The 25,349-nt window shown below is 37.3% G+C and overlaps 2 protein-coding genes across 2 annotated transcripts; one reads left to right on the top strand and one right to left on the bottom strand.

Moving 5' to 3' along the window:
* Positions 1–2,188: 2,188 nt before the first annotated feature.
* On the bottom strand, positions 2,189–13,613 carry prox2 (prospero homeobox 2). Its single transcript, XM_055038712.1, has 5 exons — positions 13,586–13,613; positions 10,673–12,240; positions 6,850–6,957; positions 5,412–5,606; positions 2,189–2,851 (listed from the first exon to the last, which is right to left on the bottom strand). Exons 2-5 carry the CDS (start codon positions 12,218–12,220, stop codon positions 2,684–2,686), a joined length of 2,019 nt encoding a protein of 672 aa, XP_054894687.1. The 5' UTR covers positions 12,221–12,240; positions 13,586–13,613; the 3' UTR covers positions 2,189–2,683.
* Positions 13,614–15,731: 2,118 nt separating this feature from the next.
* Positions 15,732–24,572, top strand: dlst (dihydrolipoamide S-succinyltransferase). Its single transcript, XM_055038721.1, has 15 exons — positions 15,732–15,859; positions 16,689–16,722; positions 16,814–16,853; positions 17,121–17,182; positions 17,284–17,358; positions 17,436–17,491; positions 18,018–18,126; positions 18,758–18,943; positions 19,121–19,206; positions 19,304–19,401; positions 21,264–21,394; positions 21,794–21,867; positions 21,941–22,024; positions 22,122–22,289; positions 23,888–24,572. Exons 1-15 carry the CDS (start codon positions 15,797–15,799, stop codon positions 24,020–24,022), a joined length of 1,401 nt encoding a protein of 466 aa, XP_054894696.1. The 5' UTR covers positions 15,732–15,796; the 3' UTR covers positions 24,023–24,572.
* Positions 24,573–25,349: the final 777 nt, after the last annotated feature.

The raw sequence follows: 25,349 nt of genomic DNA, 5'->3' as shown, positions 1-25,349 counted from the left end.
AATGTTTTAATTTTCTTAATGTTATCATTTTTGATGTAATTGGTGCTTGGGTGCCTAACAGCTTTTTTTAAATTAAATGTTTGGGTATAGGTGGTGATGAAACAGTGCACTTTAGCAGAACTACTGCATCCTGTGCATGTGCAAAAGTTTGCTTGATTTTATGTCATTGTATGTGTAGTCTTTTGGTAGAAATGTCAATTACTTCTTTGCAGAGCAGGCCCAAAATTAAACTGAACCCTAACTAGAATTTGATTTAAGAACCCTCTTACAGATAACTCTGTCAGTCACCACAGCAGCAGCCACTTCATTTGTTTGCACAATGTGCATTAAGTGTGCCTTGTAAAGGTTCTGACACTGAACGTTTTCACACTTTATCACCTATCAACCACGAACCACAAAGCGGAAAAAAAAATGACGCATGGCTTTCAACGTTTCTTACAAATCAAGAAAGTAACATACTCTGCAGAGCAGCTTTTCACTGCAAACAGAGCTGTCAGTATTTTGTCTTATGTCCCTACCAGCTTTGAAACAGTACAGACAAAAATTCTTACCAATTCTTCCTTGCAAAAGAGAAGAAGTTCAGTCAGAGTGAATGAAGATGTTTGGTTAATTAATTCTCGAACATGAATCTACGTTAAACCATTTTAATGTATCTCTTTCCTTAGGTTTAGGGTCATTATCCAACTGGAAGCTGAACCCCCCACTCAGCCTCAGATGATTCATGGCTTCTGGATTGTCCTGTCTGTCACTCTTCTCATCGGTTCTGACTACCTCTTCTTCATCCTAGCTGTATCATTGGGATTTAAATGTGATGCGCAGTGTTAGTTTTCTGAAATTAAAAGCTTGTGAATGAAAGAGAAGTTTTAAACTAGAGCTACCATGAGTTTTGTAAGATTGAATGAGCTGTAGTTAGCCCCCCTCCATCCCGCTCCCACCTCCACACCTGAGTTGTGGATCTCTGCAACTCTTCCAGAGTTCCTCTCTTAGATGCTTCTCTGATTAATACTTTCCTACATAGTGCAATATTAGACCATGTCTGGTTAGGTTTGCATATGTTACATATTCCACTTTCAGACACAATAGTCCATAGGATGTTCAAAGTTTTAGATATTGTTTTATTACCTCTTTTGACTTCCTCCCTGACCTGTCTACTGCTTTTGCTGGTCTTCGTGATGCTATTTGTTCACTAATGTTCTCTAACAAACCTATCATAGCTTCAGAAAACAGCTGGATTTGTATGTAGAATAAATAGCACACAGAGGTGGACTCTGATTACTAATTAGGTGACTTCTGAGTGAAGGTAGTTTCACTTGTACAAACACACAAAGAACTTTTTCTAATTTTACTGGCAAAAAGATCTGAAAACCATGTATGAGTTTCCTTTCATCTCACATTTAGGCACTATTTTAAGATGCTCTTTCATCGAAAGAGGTGTATGAAGATGTTTTTAAATAAGGTATACAAAGTATACAAGGTATACAAATTGTGTATGAAAGCAGTTATTTATCTCAGATTGATACAAGTAAGTTTTGTTATTTATTTGTTTTTTTTGATCTGTCAATATTTTTGCTATTGAGAATATTGCAAATTCTATCTGTGCTTCAGGTCCAAAAATGGCTTTTCATGTTGCCTCATGTACAAACATATAAAGAGAATTACGCTAAATGTTTGTACTTACTTAAGTATTTGGAAGTTTGAGTCTAGAAAAGCATATTTTTCATGTAAGAAAAAAAAAACTGTTCTATGTTGCTGCTTAACTTTAGTGTGGGTTTCAAACAAGCCGGAGCCTGGAAGAAAGAATCATTGGGGTTCTGGAATTTTGCTTTGGTGGCACAACTGTGATATGAGGTCACCTCAGGCATTAGTCATGAGGAGGGAATGCATTGTGGCTGTTTTTAAGACATGGCGGCCATCCACATCCGCAGCGGCCGCACAATGAATGCAGGCCTTAGAAAGTTGACTTGAATTGGCTCCAGTGAACAATGTGGACGGCATAGTTCGGGGAATGTTTAACAGCTGGCTGTTGGACGTGGATTAGAGGCACCTTAGGGGAACGGCAGCGGCACACGTCACGCCTTTTCAGGCAAAAAATAAAACATGTAAATATGTGCTCATCTGAATATTTCTCAAAATAAAACTATAGCATTGTTTTTGCTTTATAACTTAGTGCATTTTTTATTTCAGTAAAATCATCCAGTAAAATGCCTGTTTGCGAAATATGATTGTTCTTTACAAGACAAGAGTTTTACCTTCACACATCATTTTCATTTAATCAATAAAACACTAAACAGACGGGCTAATAATGTACAGACAGAACATTAATAAATTATGCAACAGAAAATCAGCACTTTATGTTGCTTTACAGAAGATGCAGAGCTTTGGAATAAAATTAAAACCAAACAGTTCTCCATATTGACTGGTAAAAATCTACATAATGAATGATTACATCTTTGCATTATGTTTACACAGCTACAAACACACAAACAAAAAACCAAACATTATCTTTGTTTTAAAATTTTCTAATTTTAAGAAACCAGAGCATAACATTTCACATCAGGGATCCATTTCCTCTGAAATTGCTTCTAAACTATATTTCACCTCACTAAATTACACCACAAGAAATTAACTAATACCATCTAGTAACAATTCAAAATTCATCTGTACAATTTTCCAAAACACAAATCTATAAGTAGGAGGATGTCTTGAACTCCTCTGGGATTTCGCTGTCCAGCTTACAGATCACCTTGTAAATTGCCTTTTTCCATGAGGAGTCTGAATCTTTGGTGGCAGAGATGGCGTTGTAAAACTCATGAAGGGTGATTTCAGCGACCTCCAGGAACCTGTCGGGAACCTAGAAAACAAAACCAAATCAGGTTAAATTATGAGTGGATCTCAGTGTTGAAGAAGCTTTTATGTAAAGCTTTGCTACAAAACGGATTCATATTTGCTTCTCCTAAATATGTGAAATGAGGACCTGTAGAGCATTTCTTCAAACACTCAAGCTGATGAAAGGGAGCTTTTCTCTTTGTTCTCTGAACAGATACTACAAAAGCAACACAGCAATCATTAACCTTCAATTCTAAGTCTCTTTCATTATAAATTCTTGTTTTCTTGAACCCAAAGTAACTACCATTAAGGTCTAAGAGTTTATTTGAAGCTTTAAGCAACTAAACAAAGCAATAAATAATAGAAATATATTAGCTCGTCACTCTGACACCCATAAATAAAAATCCAGGCCAATATACTGCTTTCAGGGTTCATTTAATTGACAGTATGTATGTAAGACTAAATGGCTATTGTGACTCTGGAGGAGCTGCAGATATTCACAATGAAGGAGGATTAACATGTTGTACATCACTCTGAAAATGGTTGCAGCATCATGCCATATAGATTCTCCTTTTCTGCAAGGGCAGGAAACCTGGAGGGAGCTACATACAGGGGTATCCTTGAAGAAAACCAGTTAAAAGCTGAAAAAGGCTTGATAGTAAGGCAGACGATACCAATAATATAATGTTTTAAAATAGAGCAAAGTGTATAGAGAGGCCCAATCAAAGTCCATAGCAAAATCCAAGTGAAAGCCTGCATCAGCACTTGAAAAATGACATTCACAGGCACTCTCTATTCAATCTGACTGAGCTTCAGAGGAATGAAAAGACTTTCAACCTCTCGATGTACCAGATTATTTTAGATTTTTGCAGCTATTATGCCATGTAAAGGTACAAAATATTAATTTCGAGGGACTGAATGTATTTGCAAGCCACACCTTTTCCAATTAAATTGTGAAAATATTGAAAATGTATATAGATCTAAGTGTGTGTATCCTGATTAAAGCATGGTTAATGATGAGTAAAACAAATTGTTTTACTACAACACAATCCATTCTCCCTTCATCCTTTAGGCGCAAAGGATGAAGGGAGAAAACGTCAACTCAGCACTTGTTTCCCATCCGCTTGTCAGTTCAGACAACAATTGTTTGCAGAAGTTATTTTTCTTTCCCCTCATCTCCTGACACAAAAGCATCCCTGGGAAAGGAATGTCTTGGTCTCAAGGTAAAGAAAACGCTCCCATCCCTTTCCCACCACACAGCCTTCTCCCTCGGAATCCACAGCATCTTTCTCAGCATTCCGCATCAGTAGCAATCTCTGCCCCACTCAGGCGTGCGGGTTCTCTAATCCTGAGTTGTTTTAGCAGGATTTTGTGGCTTCCTCTTCCCACAGTTTGATAAAGCGTCACTCTGGAGTTTAGATAATGCCAATAAAGGCTGGCGAGCCACAGGTGCAGTGTGACACAAATAGGTCAGCAACACAGTCAAACATGCACAGACATGCAACCAATGCAATAAAGACTGATTTATGTTTCTATTCCTTGAACCTTTTCACAGAAACAAACTATAATTTATTTTTGAAAATTTAAGTTACAGACCAACATAAAGTTGGTCGGATTTGCTCCAGTCATCAGTAACCAATTGAAGTGGGAGGAATGGGATAAATATGTTTAAATATTTTTTACTAGTAAAACTCTGAAAAATGTGGTATGTCTTTGCTTTCTCCAATATAACACAGCTTAAAATCCATTGCAACTAATTGCCTTCAGGGATACCTGCAGGATCTACATCAAAAACAGGACAGCTAGTCATGTCATCTACAATCTGACCTTAATGGAAGAGAAGAAGGTTATTCTTGAAAGAAAAGAAAACTTTCAGAAGCTGCGACTGGAAACTAAATATACAGCCAGAGTTATGGAGTGGTTTTAGATCAATGCATGTTCATGAAGTAGATTCCAAGCTTGTTTTGAAATTTCAGTCCTTTTATGTGTAAAGACAGTAAAAACATGTTCCAGAGGACTTGCAGCTGTCTTGCAGTAAAAAGTGGATATTCATAAAATATTCAATGGGAAATGTAGATTCTTGCCTCACACTACTAAATTTATTTGTATATTTCTCCTTCCACTTCATAATCGTTCTCTACATTGTGTTGCTATTTGATCCATGTGTACATGTTTGGTCACATGTACTATGTCACACGTTGCATCGTCCAACCATTTTCTGTGCTTTAAAGTCACAGTGGGTGATGTTACACAGATCCAGCGAAGTCTCTGGTCTCTCCCAGAGACAACAGAGGGACAAATAAGACAAATATCCATGCTGACATAATGACACATATATTCAGAATCTTCAGTTCTCATGTTTCAGGACTGTGAAAAGGATGTAAATGTACCAGAGAAATTATACATCCAAATGCAAAAGCCTCAACCAAGATTTAACCTTTAAGTTTCACTCTAGGGATGCTAACCACTATATAATATTTTGTAGAAGAAAAAAAAAATTGGACAATAAAACTTTCTTTATCCTTAATCAGTCATACAAGAGAAACCACAACATAACTGTGTGATGACGTGTAAGTGACACCTACATGGAAATCGTTGGCTTTGTTGTAGTGCATGTTCAGTGCCCGGAAGAGCTCAGAGTCCCTGCTGACTGTAATATCTTTGGCATCGCGGACGCCTTCAGCGATGGCCTGACGTGCAAACTTCTCCATCTGGATGTAGTAGAACTCCCTGAAGTTACTGAACCACTTGATCAGCTGAGAGGTGATGCAGCGATTGAACTGGGAAATAAAAAAAAGAAAAATAAATTGGGGGATGAAGTAATAAATTCATTTGACTACGCTGCAACAGAAAGTCTTGCGCTAACAAGTCTTTGCAGTTGGAATGTGGCCCACTAAAATTTAATGCTGCAAAATAAATTGGATTGTACGCCCTAAAATCTTGTAGCTTACTTGTACAGATTAAATGTGTAAAACATTTTTCAAATTGTATACAAAAGTCGTGAGCATAGGTTTGCACACTTATTAGATTCACCGTACTTTGAGGACAACATGCCACCAAACGATCAGTCAGGGTGTAATATTAATTGCTCTGATCTTTTCCCACCAATGAATGAAACAACATCTGTCAGGGTTGTGTTTTTAAACTCAGTCTTGACATTAGTCTTGTTATTCTATCTCATCATCCAGAAAGACAAGAAAAAAAAATGCCTAAGGGCTGGGCAGGCATCAAAGACGCTTCTTCTGTCTGCTGTGGCGGATGAGAAAGCAGCAGCACATAAGGACAGAAGGAAGCTTCCCTCTCATTGACTCGGCTGATAGGATGGAATCAGACACTGGGATTATGTGCCCTTTTGTCCGTTGCCACTTCCCACCACTGGATTGCAAGCAAGGAGGAGACGTTCGCAGGGCTGCAGCACCAGCAGCACCAGCAGCATCCCCCCCTTCTGACCCGAGGGTCAGCGCAGACTGAGAAACAGGGGCCCGTGTCAGCTCAAAGATCCCAAAGATGAGATGGAATTGGTAATGGATGAGATGGCTGGAAGATGTTTTTGAGGAGATTTGAAGGAGATGGTCCAGGTAAAATAAAAAAAGAAAAAAACAACTGAAGATGACAGAAAACTAAAAGAAAATATCAAAAAGGCCTAAAAAAAAAAAACACACACAGGATGTTGTGTTTAGTACTAGATCACCGCCTCGTTGCATCTGCAAAGTTCTCTAATACCAACTCTGTGTTGACACTCAATAGCAATCCCTTGCCTAGAGAGTCCTTTGTCACTCCATTTGCTGACTGGAGAGGCTTTTTTTCCAAGAGAGAATGCCCCTGTATCTCCCTCTGTCCCCAGGACAAACTAGCAGATCAGCGGCTTTGTTATTTAAACCCTCTGCGCTTTTTGTCTCTCTCCTCCAATACACTGCTGATTATTTCTATCACAAACACACACTGACAGGTAGACACTGGAGGTTAAATAGCAGGACAACAATTCTGTATATCTATTTTTTTCTCTACTTGTAACCATTTTACCTTGACGTCAGGGAAGAAGGTTTTCAGCACGTTGGAGCTTGGGTAGCGGGTGTAGAAGAACATGAGCTTTGCCTTCTTCAGATGACTCGGAGTGAGCCCCTCCTGGATGTTCAAGTTGGTGTTAAGGAAAACCCACAATTAAAGTCAACGTCAGGACCCGGCGCAAAGTGATAGTGGACCAGAGGATCGTGTTGCCTCCATCTTGGGCCAAATTGGATTTCGCTAAAGAACAGCTCGGCATTAACTTGGAAGTCAATAATGACCCTAACTTGCGCTTATTGGCAAAACAGAATTACAAATTAGATTAGGGATTTTTAATTAGAGAGCCAAGCACTTCATGCCTAGAAGTTAAGACAGCTTGTGTTGAAATGTTTTGAAAGAAGATACTGATTGTTAGATACAAGTGGGGAGGGGGATTTTCAGACAGCATATGTTGCTATTTTTTTTATTAAATAAAGTGGCCAAAGTGTCAGCATGTAGACCATACAATCTACATGCTGACAAAAAAGTATTTCTGCCTCTATCCTTTATTTTAACAAGATACAAAAAAGAAGCTTCCGTGTCTTTTATATACGGTATTTTATGATTGACCGATACAAAGCAGTGAATAATTTTGACATTTAACATTTCAACAAATAAAGAAACATGAAAATTTGTATTGTTCATATGTGTTTAAGTCCCATCACTATTATACCCATAACTAAAAATCTAATTTGAAAGTTATCTAGGCAATAAATAAAGTAATTAATATCTACGTCACGCAATTAGTTCGTTAATCTAAATTAGTACAATTTAATTTCAGCATAAATCCAGATTTTCTGCGAAGGCCTCTGAGGTTTGATAGACAACATTAGAGAACGCACAGCGTCATGACGCTGTTTATAAATTGAAGAAAGTTTAGGTTATAAAACAGCAGCTTTCAGTATCTGACAACTCTTCTTGAAGCTACTCTGCTTTAACACTAGAGCTGATAAGCCATTCACGCAGATATAACCTGATTAAATATCCAGATAAAAACAGATTGTTAGAATTGTCTTTGTGTTCAAAAAAGAGCATTTAAAAATTAAGCTTATTCTGAACTGAAATGACCAAAAGGCAGTTGGAATATTTATTGAAATGGCTGTTTTAAATAAAATTGATTAAATTGTATTGTTTTGTTTTAAACTTAACACTAATTTTGATGTTTATTCTATTATACTGTGATAGTTGTAACTCAAAATTAACATATCATGATTGTTACAGATCTAATCAAGGTGAGTGCTGAATTCAATGTAGTTGATTAAACAATGCAAATACAACATATGCAATTCTATCAGAAGTTCTTCTCCTGGAGGTGCTTCTGACCATTTCCTATGTAGTCCACTGCCTTTAGGTCATAATATCTCTTATCGGGTCACAACACCTCACATTTATAAGGGAACCATGCCTTTGAAATAAGGAAGTATGGATGAAAGATTTATGTGGCATTGTTCAAAGAGGAGCAGAGCTCTTTGCACTGTAAAGATAAAGTGAATCCTAAGAGACACCACGCAATATACCGCTCTAAATCCTTGGCAATACGACCATACACCAAACTCATCACCTCTGGGATTATATTTAAGATAATGTATTTTATTTTTGAGGAGACTTTAAGAAATGTATTTTACAGTGGTCATGGAGTTCATGTAAATGATCATGCAAGTAAAAAAGCAAAACAAGTATGTTCTACTGTCCTATAAGAATACTAACTCTGTTACTTTCTTCTCAATTTCCATCAAATGTATTCAACAACAAATGCTCAAGACAAGAGCTCAAGTGCTATGGTTGAGAAGCACTTGTGGTTTCCACCAGCACTCACATGTGACCTTTTAGAAGCACCCCTATCACTCTGATGATGGAGAAATAGATCCTGCACCTTTTCAAGTCTGAGAAAAAAAAAAAAAACTGATGCTTCCTGAAACAGAGACCGAAGCTTTCTCTGCCTTTGAAAAATTGGCTTTTGTTCCCGGCAATTCTTATCAAAGCCTTGTATTCCTTTTTATTTGTCTTTCTCTAGACTTAAAGTCATTACTCTGCTCAGATTAAAGAAGATGCTATAATTTTCTGTGGGGTTAGCAAGATCAAAGGGAAAATTCTCCTTGAAGTTTGTTGCTGGAACTGCCCACGTTGAAGTGAACCTAGACCAGCAATTGTTCAAATGGATGCACTAAAAGAATAGAAAGCCTGGTCTAAATAAAGGGAAAATATTGTGCATATGGAATTTTCTAACATATGCTCTGCTAAGTAAAGAGGTGGCATCAAGCTCTCCAAACTGCAACCATGTAAAACATAATATGTGGATAGAAAGCCTTGCCGTTTGGTGAAATTATTTTTTTAAAAGTAGCTTTCCAAATGTAACTGCAATAATTCACATTAAAAAAACAAAGATATGACTATGATTGTATTTTTTGCTTAATTTACAAAAAAATTAAATAAGGCTCTACTTGGTGCCTGACAGAAAAATTTCTGCATCTTGACATTTTTCACATTACATCACAATACAATGAAGGAGAGTTAATTATAGGTGATTAACACATTTATATATATATATATATAGAAATAGAAATTTAAAAAAATGCAGTGTGCATTTATTTTCAAACCCTCTTAACAGCGATTCCCCACAATAAGTCAGTAGAACCAATGTTCTATAGAAGCCACCTAATTAATTCATATTCTCCAAATGATTACAATTAAATCTCAGAATAAATCCAGCTGTTATGTGATGGTTTCACAGGTTTGTTGTGGAACCTTAGTGAACAAACAGCATCATGACCAACAGCGAAAACAGCAGACAGGTCCAGGAGGATATGGTGGAGAACTTTAAGCAGAGATGGGTTATTAAAAAAAAATCTGAAGCTTTGAACATCACACAGTGTTCACTTCAGTCCATCATCTGAGACTAAAAATGTATGACACATCTGCAAAACATACCAAGACATGGCAGTGCACCAAACTGACAGGCTGCGCAAGAAGAAAAGTGATCAAAGAAGCACCAAAAATTGATCAAAGAAGCAGTAAAAAGGGAACTCTGGAGGAGCTACAGGGATCCACGGCTCAGGTAAGTCAATCTATTGACAACTCAACCTTTAAATAAACTTGTATAGTGTTTTTCCAGTCATTTTTACTACTCAAAGCACATTCACAAATGCTCCCACATTTATACACCAATATGCAGATCAATAATAAACTTTTGGCCAAGTGTCTTGCCCAGGGGCACATCAAACTTACAACCTCCTGATTATAGGACTCTACCCACTGAGTCACAGTCGCCCCAATGGGTTGTCTCTAATCCAACTTTATGGAAGAGTATCATTATTAAAACTATTGTTGAAAGCAAACCGTAAGACATCCGGTCCAGTCCTAAATCCAATTAACTTGAATCTGCTGCTAACAGCTACTCTAAACTGATTTGATAGAGTTTGAGCTCTGACAAATAAGAAAGTGTAAATCTAACTTTTTCTTTTTCTTCATAGAAAACGCCTGTCTCTATGAAACTTAAAGTCATAGAGACAGAAGTTAAAAGAAAGCTGAGCAAGTATTGACTCAGGTGGGTTGTATATGAATCAATGCAACAGTGTGTAGTTGTTTATTTTTTTTCTCATTTAAAATCTATCTCTTGTGTTACTTTAATTTTAGACACTGTTTTTTAAAGTGTATTACAAAAGGTGCCATTAAATATTTTTTGAAAATTGTGGTAATATGAGGAAATGCAAAAAGGTTCAAAGATTGTGAATACCTTTGCAAGGCACTGTAAATCAAGAAACTTAAAGCTGCTCTAGTTCAATGTTCTGGAACCAAAGGATATATTGAGAGACATGTAGGGGTTTCGTTCAGCCAGGCTCTGCAGATCGCCGCTCTCCATCTTGACATGGGGCAGACAAAGACTATCAACTCCCACCGCTCCCATGGAGGACGGTCGATGGTGGTGGCCGAAGTGACTGGATGTCACCTTGGATCTCATGGCAACCGCATCCCAGGACAGATCCACCGAGTCTGGGGAGGTCCTGTCCATTGAAGGGGGCATGCAGGGGAGTGTGCCAAAGTTGGAGTGGGGTCCGTACTTGAGAAGGTGCTCCAGGATGTGGCTCTCGTGGAGAGGGGGGGTGTAGCTGAACTGGAAAGGCGTTTGATGAACGGGGTACGGCCTTTTCACTGTTGGAGTGACGGAGCTCACTTGGGTCACTGGGGGCTTGCGAACAACTAGTGAAAGTGCTTCTGTCTGGTCCTGTGAGGTTTGAGCCTCCGAGCTCTCACAGAGCTCTGACGATCTGGATTTTGATATCTCTTCGGCTTGTGAGTGATCAGGGGCCAAGCTCTTCCTGTCTGCACACAGGCTGATCTGTATCTCTGGAGTAGAACACACACGCTTCTGTGGGGATATGTCCATGTCTGTGGAAGAGAACATCTTCTTGAAAACCCTGTCAATGCAATCATTAACTGCTTTGGAGAGCTCCTGCTTCAAGGTTTCCTGAAGGTCCTGACTTTCTCTTTGGTGCATCGGGTAACTGTCTGCTTTAATTCTGTTATCACAGTTTGCCGTTGCTGTACTGTTATTTGTCTCCAAATGCTCTTCGGGGCTTATGTAGCATGCGTCTGTGCTTTTTCCTATGATGTCATGCTCAGAGTCAGCTCCTGCAGCTTCTCTCACAACAAATTCTGGATCTTCTTGGCTGTAAACTTGCAGAAACTTTTCCTGAAGTTGACGCAGAAGCCTTTGCATGCTGTGCAGCTGCTCTTTCAGCTTGTGGCATTCCTCTTCCTTGGTGTTACAGTTATCATTGCATCTGCTTACAGGCTTCCTGTTCATCTGCCATCCCATGGTACTGTGCTCCTGATGCTGAGGCAACCTTTGCTTACGTTTGTTTTCCCTGCACGATTCTCTAGCCTCCCTCATTTCTCGGGCGTCTGTGTCGCACCGCTCCCCATCACCGTGCTGCCTGCTGTTGGGAGAGCCAGCCATGACTCGAATAATGTTCTCCACTCTCGCTCTCTTGGCTTGCAGGTGATCGGACAAAGGGTGATCTCCTTCTGGGCTGACTCCCGTGGAGACGTGATCACTTGGGGAAGCAGCCTCGACTGTGCTGTCCTTGGAGGAGATGCTGCTCCGGTCCTCTTGACCAGAGTCAGCAGCAGCCACAGAATTAGAGAGGTAAAAATGGTTGTCATCCATTGACCTTTTGTTGTGAATCGTCTTCCTGAGGAACTGAGAGATGATGGATCCATTTGAGTAGGCGGCCAGCGGATCTTCGTACATGTTTCTACGGAAGCAGGGCAAAATTACCTCAGGTTTGTCGTCCTCTAGGCATCTTTCACTGGAGCTGTGCATGGTCTGGTCAGGAAGACTTAGGTTCATGTTCGCTGCCGATCGTCACACTGCAAATGTTAAAAAATATGAATGGGCAAGACAAATATTTAAAGATGAAAATAATTGAAAATTGGGTTGCATTAACAAAAACATTTTTCACATCATAGAGTATTTAAATATATATACATAGTTTTATCGTTCTTAACTCCTTTGAAATTTTTATATTCCCTTATCTCACTTTGTAATTCAAAAACTCTCCTTTTTTAAATACAAAATTAGGAACATGCATTGAATTTTTGTACAGCAGGCTCATTCATCTTTGTACAACATACAATCTGAAAGAGGGTATAAAATATTTTACATTTCTTCAGTTTAGCTAAGAAAAGTAAGAAATTACTAGAGATGTCAAAGGAATGTTTGAATTTTTTCATTCTCAGTTTGTTATAATGGTTTACAGAAAGAAACAAAGAAGAGCTCTCACGAGAGCCACAGACCACACATTCAACACAGCAGCAAGAAGTATCAAAATGAAAATGATGAGATATAAATAAATTTACTTATTTATTTATTAAAGGGAAATCCAGATTAATTGTTTTGTTTTTTTGTTTTTCAGAAAGTTGTGATAAAAAGCTCGATGTTCATATAAAAAAATAAATATGGAAACTGTTTTAATGGTAATAGGGGGAAAAACATCTAAATTATTTTTGAAACATCAATCTTGGAACTTCTAAATTACATTGTATCATATTTTTACTGGATTCAACTGAAAGTTATTTTATTGATTGCCAAAAAATAGCAATATTGAATTATAAATAAAGACATTTCCTTTTATTTATACTAATGTAAGAAAATATGCTTGTCTTGCTGGCAGCAGTAAACAAAATGTGAGATTTAAGGAAGCTTTAGTGATAGGTGTCACTCTTATTATTCCTATATTAATATCAATATTATTATTACATGTAGGAGCAAAAGTAACAGGTTAATAATTATAATATACAATATTTTAATTAATTCTAATAGAAGACTATGTGTAGTAAAAGTATTATTATTTGTTGACATATCAGAAGGTTAATAACATTAATATGTGCAAAAAATTAAATTGAAGTTCAGCTGCAGAAAATTTTAAACGTTTCAATGAAAAATACGCAAAAATCTGCCAAGAAAATTCAAATGACTGATGAAATAAAAAGTGATTCCAAATGGACAGCAAAACTAAATTCATAGGTTAAAAAAGTAAGCACGTCATCAATGTATTAAGAATCTTATAAACTAGATGCAAAATTTTCAGTACAAATAACAACGATTAAAAAGAACGGAATTACAAGAAGCGAAGAGAGTTGCATGCATTCACTACTTATTCGTGTGTACAGCGGAGCCGGTGTTGTGTTCACAGCGGCGCTGATGGGACCTTACCTGTTGCGCTGGGACGTGCTGCCGAGCTGATGGCCTGCGCAGACTGCGAGTTGGCCGCCGGGAGTGCGGCGGAGTCGATGCATCAAAGCCGGGGCGTGGCCATGCAGACACAGGGAGGTGGCCTGAGGGTCTCATCAACCAGAAGATACTCCTGCACCTGAGATATGTGACTGGGGTTGCTTTAGAAATGACGGACTGAAATCTGATGACAAACTTCAAAATAAGTCGATGTGCGCAAACTTATTTATACCCTCTGTTAATATTTATGAAGCTCAAAAGTCATTTGGAAGAGATTCAAATAGAGTCGTGTGTAAAATATAATATGGGCCACTTACTGCTATTTTTACAAATAGTCTATGTAAATATAGAACACAATACTTGAAAAATAAATATAAACAATATTGAAGTTGTGTATTCAGTGTTAGACAGGAAAGATGAACTAGAAAAGCAGGTGTTAATGAAACATGCAGCTTTCTCTTTTCTTTAAGCATAAAATAATTTTGCAAGCAATTCAGCAAACCAAACAGTTTAAAAAAAAAACAGTATATCGCTATTTAAGTCAACTGTACTGTGAAAAATAATCTTTACACTCTGGACTTTGACATACTTTGCACTTAAAAAAAACCCAAACAGTACTAACGTTGGCATTATTATCTAGAATTATGCTGTATTTTCTTCTCTGTAATGGTTGCATTAAATTTACATTGCAACTCATTTTTATTATCGGTTGAGAAATTTTGATAGAAATCTTTAATGGTGACAAACGATGATGGTAGCATGATACTGTCGGAAGTTTTTTTTTTTTTTTTTTTACAGGGATAAAAAAACTGATGAGGGTTGATGCAAATATGGATGGAGCAAACTAGAGGACAACATTGGAAGAACAACCTGATAGATGTTTTTGCTGGCTGAGGGAAATCAGAAATTTGATTCAAGAGTCTTCGAGAAGAGATGCATCCAAAAGTTGGAGAAAGTTTTTCAAGGACTCTAATCATATGGCATATTCATGTGGCCCAATAAGAGTCAATATAATCCAATTCATAATTTGTGGCAAGGCTGAAAAATGTATGTTCACAGATGCTCTGGATCCAAACATGCTGAGCAATAACTTTCCTTTTCTTTTTTTTTTTTTTTGCAAATAATTGCCAATTCAACTGACATATGTGTCTGAAAAGACCCTAACCCTGACCTTTAGTGTAATCCTTCACAATTAAGCAGTGCTTTATGTTAATCTATCCCATGAAATATATTTTTAAGTCTATAGCAGTACTGCAAATTTGAAAAAAAAAGAAAAAAAAAAAAAGCTAAATGGGAGGTAACAAATAATTATACTGCTCATGGTGGTAACATAGCCACTCCACTACTTTAGTTCTGATTTGCTGGTTTTGTAGACTTCTGTTCATATGTTTTGTCTCTGGTTTTGGTTATTGTGCAGCTAGAAATATTATTGCTCTTACTCTTTTACTGTAGGCCACCCAATTAGCACCTCAAAAGCTCAAATAATGCCTGAAATAGGACACAATGAAGGACTGAAGAGATGACAGAAAAGGAGGAAGTTCAAATCATCTAAGATCTTCTCTTTTACTCTAGCTTCTTCCTGATGAGCAATCATACCGCCAAAGGGATGGAAAAATCAAAGGAGGTGGTCAAGAAGTGATTGAACAGAGCTGATGGTATAATTAAGAACATGTTACTGTGGAATACTGTCTCTGCTATTGTCTGATTTGGAGCTGTTAGCATACCATGTCATCATGTCTTCAGTCAGAGGCCTCTTGTCAGACTGACTGCTACTGCAGATAATTATTGCCCACTGAACAACTCTTTGAAGCTACTTGGATATGAGTTATTTAATCACTCTTTGGGATATAATTAACAAAAAAGTATTTTCCGTTTCAATTTAAATTCAATACTTGTGCAACGCAATGAAGCAGTGACATGTACAATTTTATAATGTTACTTAACAACAGGCTAATCATTATTTATTCATTTTCAATCAGCTAATAATAGTTCACAGATTACTAGCTGATTATTATTTGTAGGTATTAAACATAATTTGTTTTGGAAATGGTCATCTTTTCGCCCTGTCCCCCCTGCAGCCTGAGAACTTGGTTTATCCCACGCAGCTTCCTCGACTCTTGCCCGCGCCCAGTCTGTCTCATCGGTGTGACCGGAGTTCCTCTTCCGCTGACAGCCTGCTGTCACACAGCTACCATGTTATCCCATTCCCGGTGTCTCACCAGGAATTTCGGCCGCTCCCTCTCTGCCATCCGTCAGGTAGGCACAAGATTTACCAATTTTGGTCGCTGCTGCGCTCTACTTGCTTCTGGCTGCGGAAAAACCGCAGCTTCTGTGCGCACAGCTCTATCCGTGTTAGCATTAGCTTCCCCCGCTTTAGGCCACGGCTAGGCCGGAACATTGCGAGCCAAGGACAGGGTGACACTTGTCAGCACAAACCAATACTGCAAACCCCAATAATATGTGGATATCAACACTAGAGATGTTTGACTTGGCTATTTAATGTTCATGTGAGTTTGTTTTTGTTATATTCTCGCATCCCTGTGGAACATGCTAGCAATCCAAAGCTAAAAAATACCATAATGCTGGCTAATGCACTTAGCTGTCATTAGGCTGAGGTCATCTTGTGAGTGAACGCAAATTATTTTAATATTTGGGCCATTTTCCAACTAATGTGTAAGTGTGGCCGGCGGCATTGTAAACTCGTCACTTTCAGTCCAGGCTTATTGTTGGTGTGTTTATAGTTTCACACATATAGTCAAGATTTAATGCAGTTGTTCGAAAAATAAATATTCTTTTGCACTTATTGATAATGTCTCCATATTAAACTTACATTTAATATGAGAAAGCTTAGAAAAACCTTTCACATAGTAATAATATCGATTGTGTCAAAGGTCAAAGTTAACCTGCAAAAGTGACTTTTGACCCACAGCACCTCACTTATATCCTGTCTTGCACAGTAAAATTTCTGAATGCAATCAATTTTGCACATTTGTATATATTTTTTTTAAAGCTGTGGCATGCAGACATAGTATTGATCACATGTATAAGTTGCAGGTATTTTGACTAGAGGGTATCTTTTTTGCAGGGAAACAATGTGTTAGCTCGTCGGGCCACTGCAGGTATGCGTTTTTGTTATTGCTCGAACCATAGGCTGACCATATATACATGTAACATGTTGTTTACATGGTTTTTCTATTTATTTACTTTCAGTTCCATCAACTTGCCATCCTATAACTCTAAACAACAATGTGTAAGTATATACTCCCTCTAAAATAAGGATGTACTGTTAAAGTCATGAACATGTTTGACATGACAGATATGCCTGGGAGCAGGCAATATTTCATTGAGAAATATTTGGCTGCTAACCATGCAGTCCTAAATCTATTTTTATGTCAGACTGACAATCATTCAGCAGTGAGTCTCAATTTACAAACTGACTTAAAGATGTATAATACCTTATTTAAATGAGAAATGTAGAGTTGTGTCTACACTTATTCTTGTTTTTCTTTCTCATCAGACCATATAATCCCCGTTCCAGTGTCTTCCAAGTCCAGTACTTCAGGACATCTGTAGCTTACAGTATGCAATCTGTTTGTCCACCAGTTTCAAACTTATCTGAACATAAAATGCAATCATGGATGTATGAAGATGATTCTTTTCCATTTGACTTTACTCCTTAGGAGATGAAGTTGTCACAGTCAAGACTCCTGCGTTTGCAGAGTCTGTCACAGAGGGGGATGTAAGGTGGGAGAAAGGTAACACCTCTGAGAAGACTATTTTACTCACTTTTCAGAGCTTATCAGACACTAATGCAAAGTTATGTGTTCCGCAGCTGTTGGAGACTCTGTCTCTGAGGATGAGGTGGTGTGCGAAATCGAAACAGATAAGGTAACTTTCAAGTAAATAAATTTACTTTCGATTCTTTGGAATTTCTGTTAAGGTCACGTTACAAATCTGCAAATTTGTACTTCACTTTAAAAGTTCTGTTTTGTAGGTGTAATGAACTGGTAACCAAACTTATTGACAGTAAGCAATCTTAGTATCAATTTGGTAGCAACCAAATAAGGGCTTCTATCAGCATTTTGCTTTATTTAAAATATGATGGCTACTATAATATATCCCAAAAAATGAATATCAATTGCATTTGTTTTTTTGTTGTTTTTTTTTAGTTTGCCTTTAAGTTTTATTCCTTTTATCATTAATTGATACTTATTTTTTAAATTAAAACAGCATTATGTAAAATTAATCTAATGGTTTTGCAGTGTCGCAGGGTTAAAACCATGTATGTGTTGACAAAACTGATCGTCATAATTGACTAACCAATTATGATAATTGTTAAAGGTAGCCCTACACTATTAGTGGATTTTTGTTATTGGTTTTTGTTTTAATTTTTGAGTATTTTTCATCCTTTCAGACATCAGTACAGGTCCCCTCTCCTGCTGCTGGAGTGATACAGGAGCTTTTGGTCCCAGATGGGGGGAAGGTCGAAGGAGGAACACCACTTTTCAAGCTTAAAAAAGGAGGTATGAAAATCCAGGCTTATTAAGAGTCTCTGATCCTACAAACAGAATTATTAATTGAATTTCACTTTTCGAACATATAAGTGAAATTTTTCACCTGTTTTATACCTGTTCTTAGATTGCATCTTAAATTTCAGCTCTGAAGCAAATAATTAGTGTTTTTTGGGAAATAAAATCAAAACATCATTTATATTATCCAGCTCTTTGTCATACAAGATTATGTGTTTAATAAACAGGATGGAATAAAACCTGGGTTACCATTAGATATTCATAGTATAGTCTATAAAAATACCACACTGTCATATTACCTCAGAAATTTAAATTGGCTATATGTAACATGATCTAATAGCTTTCTTTGTTTTGCAATTGGAAATATTTCCAATTCCCGAATTCCTCATGTGTTTCTTGTAACAGATGAAAAGTTTACTAGTATTTGTTCTGCCTGGTGAATGACAGTGATCAACAACAGGTGAAGGAGGAGGCAGAACTACATTACAGATGGGGAAAAGGCTCTCCATTTTTTATTTATTTATTTTTTTATGGATATGTTTTGTTGTTTGAAACATGCAAAAACCATCTTATAACAGCTGCCTTCACTTTTTCTTTGTTTCACTTTTTCTTTGTGCCCCTTTAGCTGGGGCTGCTAAGACTCCAGCATCTCCAAAAGCTGCAGCGGCCCCTCCACCACCTTCTGCTGCTCCAGCTCCCCCACCTCCTGCTGCTCCAGCTCCCCCACCTCCTGCCTCCACTGTGGGGCCCATTCCCACCACCATGCCCCCTGTGCCACCTGTGCCAGCACATGCTATGGACACCAAACCAGGTTAGTTGTCATCGGACAGACGGTCCGTGTTATGTGAGAACTCATTTGCCTGACATCTGCGTTTGTGTCCTCCAGCCAGCTTACACATCTAATTGTTTTGCATCATTTTGGTCAGCGTCATTTTTTGCCGTTCACGTCTGGAGATGGTGACCGCTTCATTGTTTTTCTGTCTTGAAGTTTCAGCCATCAAGCCCACTGCTGCTCCAGCTGCACCAGCAGCCTACGCTGAGGGAGGAGCTAAAGCAGCAAGGACAGAGAGCAGAGTAAAGAGCCCCTTGATATTTTATTTTAGATGAAATCTTTTAGGTTAATGATGTTTACTATAAAAATGTTTTCTGTGGGGTTTCTTTCTTTTTGTAGGTTAAGATGAACCGCATGAGACTAAGAATTGCCCAGAGGCTGAAGGAAGCTCAAAACACCTGTGCTATGTTGACTACGTTTAATGAGGTCGATATGAGGTAGGAAATTCTCAATTAGTTGACCTACATTATTAAACCCTCAAAGCTATTTTGGATTATATGTGAAATGTGTTCTGCTGCTTACTGAGTACTGATTGGAAAAAGTCAACTTTTAATTCTTAAAAGACTCACACATCCTGGTTTCTGTGCATGGTTTCTGTGCATATCTACTTTTTATTTAGGCTTTCTGTCTAAGTGCTGTTTGCATGCACCCATGTTAAAAGGCAAAACAACACTTCCACAAATGGTTATAGATTGGAATCTGCCCAATAAAAAAAGCTTTTTGAAACCCAATATCCTCTTAAACACTGGAATGTAAATATTTGGTCATAATTTCATCTAAAACGAAGATAAGAATTGTTAAAACAGGTTTTATTAATTTATAAGGAAGCGTTAGTGTCTGCACTTGCCCCGCGTGCTGAAGAGGACACTTTGAGGATTTCTTTCTCCCCCCAAATGTGTGGTGTCGGCTTTCGGCTATTCAGGGTTTTCTGTGTATCCTAATTGGATTGACATTGATGGTCTGGAGGAAGACTTCCCAGTCCTGGGCTCATCTGGAGCCGAAGGAACTGGTCGGAACAGGAGGCGGGAGCATCTGCAGAGGCCCGCAGAGACCTGCGCTCTGAGTGGAAGAGCTGCCTGTACTGATATGGGCTTTTATGACAGCCCAATAAGATTTACAGGCTCTAGAAAGTGAAGATTTTTATCGCTTCTTCTCTCCTTTCTCGGAGAGTCTGTGTCTTGGGAGGGGCTAATTATGTTAGCGGAGAAACCCTAGAGCTACAACAGGGTTAGAGACAGGAAAACAAACAATTAAAAAGAGAGATACAAGAGAAAAATGAGCAATACAGAAACAATTAGTAAAACAACTTCAATAGCTGTATATCTCACTCTCTGCAGCACCATTATCAAAAAATAGATCCTCTGTCCAGATTTAATACTTAAATGTTTTGCCAAATTATTTAAGAGCTTTCAACATTTGTTATTATTTAGGAAAAAAAGTGATCATTTAATTTGAATAAGTGAACCTCATTTAGATTTATTATCAATCGTGACTCAGTTCCTCCTGTTGTGTATATGTATGTTTGTCAATTCTAAGTATTATTGACTAATATATTCAAAATCATTACTGTGGCTTTGAACAAATAGAAATGATTTTGGTCATTCTAACCGACGTAAAACAAGAGTTCATACAAGTTTGGTCTGATTTAACTTCAAACTGTAAAAAAAGAAAAGTTTATGTAAACTTATGGTTTCAGCTGTATTCTATGCATTTACTGCTGTTATTTTTTTGATTATAGGGTAAAAGTAATGTAAAAAAAAATCAAGCTATCTGAGATTTAGAATATTACATATTACCAATTAAAAATTAGGAGTTTTAATTCAGAAATGTCAGCCTGTTGAAAGTAAGTTTCCTTCTGCATTATTAAGGCGTGGTAAAGAGGCAACTTAAGGAAGTTTAGTAAGTTTTAGCTAATCTAAATTGTTGGGTCTAGTATTGCTCATCTTCCCCTTGACAAAGGTCTCCACAAATAATCGCAAACTGTGGAAATATTACATTGTTTTCCTTCCACTTAACTTTCCATTTTGAAAACCGGCATAACTTGGCCAGAATATAACATTTTTGTTTACAAGAACTAATACAGTAATCCAATTACGTGGTTAAACGTTTTGAATTATTTAAATAACATTTTTTTTATGTAATATGTTTTCAGATGCACTTTTATCTTCACATTTAAAATTTTACATGAACATTTATACTCTTCAAGACTTCATTCACACTTTTTTTTTCAAAGTCTCCATTCCTTTTCAGGCTCGTCTTAATGCCGTGTTTCACTGTGACTTCTGCTTTATGTCCGCAGTAACATCAGTGAGATGAGGAAGGCTTACAAAGATGCTTTTCTGAAAAAACACAACATCAAGCTGGGCTTTATGTCTGCATTTGTGAAGGCTGCCGCCTACGCTCTAGTTGATCAACCTGCAGTCAACGGAGGTACAGAATTAAACCTTTAAAGACTAGGAAACCTTAACTTTGTGGTAGATGTTTCACTCCGTCTTTGCACGTTCGGTTTCAAGGCAGGCCAAGTGTGTGTGTGGTGAAGAAAAAGATTTAAGTTTCATTGCTCAACCTCAAAACCAACTCCTAACTTATTTTATTCCCCTAGACTACCCTGACCTATTTAGATAGACCACAATGAAACTAGGGTGGGACGTGTTGCTGCCTTTTAAAGATCTATAATGGTCTGTGGCGTTGATTACCCACAACTTTTGACTTGCACGTGAGAGCGAGCGGCTTACAAGAAAACAGCTTTACCTTGATGGAAGTGAAGCGAAAACTTGTAATTTATCCTGGACAAGAGATTTGTAACATTCATGTTATTTGTGTTTCCAGTGATTGATGACACAACCAAAGAGATCGTGTATAGGGACTACGTTGACATCAGTGTTGCAGTAGCAACACCAAAGGTAAGAGAAGTGGAGTTTATTGTATTAAAATACCTGCTTCAGAAGTAAAAGGTGTACTATATTCATTTGTCAGGGATTGGTGGTTCCAGTAATACGAAATGTGGAGGAAATGAACTTTGCTGACATTGAGAAAGCAATCAATTTGTTGGGAGAAAAGGTACGATTTCATTATTAAGCAGTTTTCTGCAGCCACGCAACTCACTTTTGATGTTTTACTGAATTTATTAGTTTTTTTTGGAATTCTACATTGACAGGCACGTAAAAATGAACTAGCTGTTGAAGACATGGATGGAGGCACCTTCACAATCAGCAACGGTGGCGTGTTTGGGTCCTTGTTTGGCACACCTATAATCAACCCACCTCAGTCTGCTATTCTGGGCATGCATGGCATCTTTGACAGGCCTGTTGCAGTGGGTGGCAAGGTTGGTATTTGGTATTAATTCCTGTTAAAGATGCACCGCAAAGTTGGCTGTTTTCACACTTGATCGACAGCTAGAAATGTGCCACACCGCATGCAGGTCATGCAAACAGTCCTTCGTCTCAGTAAGTCATTACTGAGACAAAGTGTTAGTTCGTCATTTTCTGTAAAACTAAGGTTTAAAGGTTTATAGTCAGCAAATGACAGATGCTGACTATATCACAGCAAGTTTCTCTAGTTTATCTAATTCTGCCGTTGATTATGTGTTATTGAGGCTGTACTTCCTAAATAGGAACAAGATTTTTTTTTCTAGTAGTTTTTATTCATGAAAGAATTATAAACCGGCTTCCTGTCACTAGGTGGCAGCGGTGCTCAAAGTAAAACAGGCTGTCTTTTTGAAACAGAATAAAGCAACAATTGTTTACAATAAAAAAAACTCATCAAACCCAGTGCCCCAGTTTCTCTAAAAATCACAAGCTGACCAGACTTGATTAAATGTTATAACAATTTTTCAAATTCAGTTCAACCCAATTTGCAAGACTTCAAATAATGAAATAAGCAACAACTTAAAATTGAAGATGTTGCAGCTCATTTTATGAAATTTGTTGTGACAATTAGGTGCATGACAGAATAACTAAGGACCACTGGAATACGGAAATGTTGAGGCTTTTGGTGATGTCAGAGCTGATATCACACACAGGGACCGCTGTTTCCAGTAGGGCTGCACCTTATTGTGCGATAACATGGGTGGAAGTAGTGACAGCCATATAAGTCAGTGTCAAATTTATTTTTATAGCACATTTAAAAGCATCAGTTGACCAAAGTGTTTCACTATTACAACTAAAATTATAAGATAGTTATAGCTCACTCATGCATAATCATATAAGAGTCCATGCCAGGTTTTCTGACTCATGATAAAACAATAAACAGTGTTAATTTCTTTCTGCTTGGTGTCCATGACAAGGCTTAACTCCAGATAATAATTAGTTACTATTAGCTACATCTACTGGGACAAATATAACACTTCTTATTTCCTTCTCAATACAGTTTACTGAAATAAACAGAAAAGAACAGCAAACTTAAAATATATTACAGACACAGCCTTAATTTATTGCAGTCCAGGCAGTTGTTCATAATGCACATGTGAAATGCTGCAATATTGTGATGGTACATTTGTGATATATTTTTTAGTTATAAGTTTCAGTTAGTAATTCTAGCCCTGCTCATTATGCTTAATGCTGATATAAGATTTTAAATGCAAATCGTTAGTTGCTGTAGTTGCATTGTGAATTTGTTGTATTGTAACTGTTTTGAGTGGTGTAAGTTTGGTCCATTTAGCTGAAATCTACACAATTAGATTAAAATGGGATGAAGTAAAACAAAATTTATTTCACAAAATCTTCAAAAACTAGTTTAATATTTATGTTTCCTGAGGTAAAATCTGATTTTAGAATCGGGCAAATTTTCGAAATCCGTCTTTTGTCAAATTTTTCTTTTGTTTGCATCCAATTCCTGCGGTACCCATTTAAAACAAAAATTTCTCAAATTTCTATTGACAGAACTGAATAAAAGACTCCAAAATGTATGTTTTCTTTTGCGTAGGTGGAGATCCGTCCCATGATGTATGTCGCTTTGACGTACGATCATCGTCTCATCGATGGAAGAGAGGCCGTCACTTTCCTGCGTAAGATCAAGTCTGTGGTGGAGGACCCCAGGGTGCTCCTCCTCGACATGTGAGCCTCTGTCAACTCTGGGCCCACTAAAGCAACCCCACACAAACAGCAGCTGTACACACCTAAAAAAAAGAAACTTTACCATTACTGCAGTTAATGTATTGTTGTCTTGGTTAACTAGGGGAAAAAAAGGTTTGTTTTGAAAAGTTAAATTGTGAATGGACATTTGTAAAACCAACTGGGCTGCAAGGTTTGGCACTGGGCTCTATGATTTCAGGTGCTGGTCTCTTGATCAAAAGAAACAAAAATAAATATTCTATAACTTGTTCACCAAATGTCATTTTCTACACAGAATTTAATAAAAATCCAGTCATTGTGAGATGACAGGCAAGTAAAGATGCAACCACATAGAATTTTATTATTGTGGTTGAGACATGAACAATGAGCACATATTGGACTAGAAAACAAGGAACACTATGTATTAAAAATCTCCAAAGTGAAGTAATCCTCAGAGGTTATATGCCATCTAGTTCATGGAATTCTCTTTTTGCTGTGTGACATAGACTATTTAAGAGAAAAGCAAAGTTTTAAACAATAAAAACTTCATTACTCCACTGCTGATTTTCTGTTGGATGATTTTTGTGGATAATTGTTGAATGTTTAATCTGTGGACATTCATTTGTAATTCATTACAAATCACAAAAAAGCCAATCAAAAAAAAAAAAAAGAGGTAGTAAGCTTTATAATAGTGTCAGTTCCTCCAATATAGGTCCAATTATGATGATTATAGTTATTTTAGAAAGGAAAAGGTGCAGCTCAAAACATAAATTTTACCACTTGATGTGCCATGATTGTAGATTTAAGGAAAGTCAAATCTGCAATCGCCAAGTTTAACAAATCACTTCCTAGAAGAAACATTAATACTTAAGCTGACTGTAGATTGGAAAATAGTGATTCATAACTATTTGGAAAAAGAAAACTGAACAAATTGATAAGTTTGTAAAACTGGAATCAATGTTTTGGCTGCTTTCCTCCCCAGCTCTTTTAATAATTGAGATTATTTTTTAAAATAATGTGGATGTTGGCATTTAAATTTCATTATTTTTTTTTTTTGTCTAATTTTCTTGAAGCACAAAACAAAATTTATAGAATTCTTTTTCTTGGGATATTTCATTGTTACAATAGCAGTTATTTTCCTATCAATTAAAATCCATTCACAATTTTGATTTAAAAGGGCTTTTATTCACATGCATGGCGATTATGAAGATATGTAAAACCTACTTATCAAAATTGCATTAAAACACACCCAAGTTCCCAAGGGAAAAAAGTAAAACTGGGCCTTTGTGGAACACAGTGCCTTGGAAAAGCATCGGATTGTTCACATTTTCCCA

This window comes from Poeciliopsis prolifica, unplaced genomic scaffold (assembly GCF_027474105.1).
Source record: "Poeciliopsis prolifica strain line A6 unplaced genomic scaffold, Auburn_PproV2 SCAFFOLD013, whole genome shotgun sequence".
NCBI lineage: Eukaryota > Metazoa > Chordata > Actinopteri > Cyprinodontiformes > Poeciliidae > Poeciliopsis > Poeciliopsis prolifica.
Note: the sequence above shows the minus strand (reverse complement) of the source record. Positions and strands in the feature narration are given on the sequence as shown.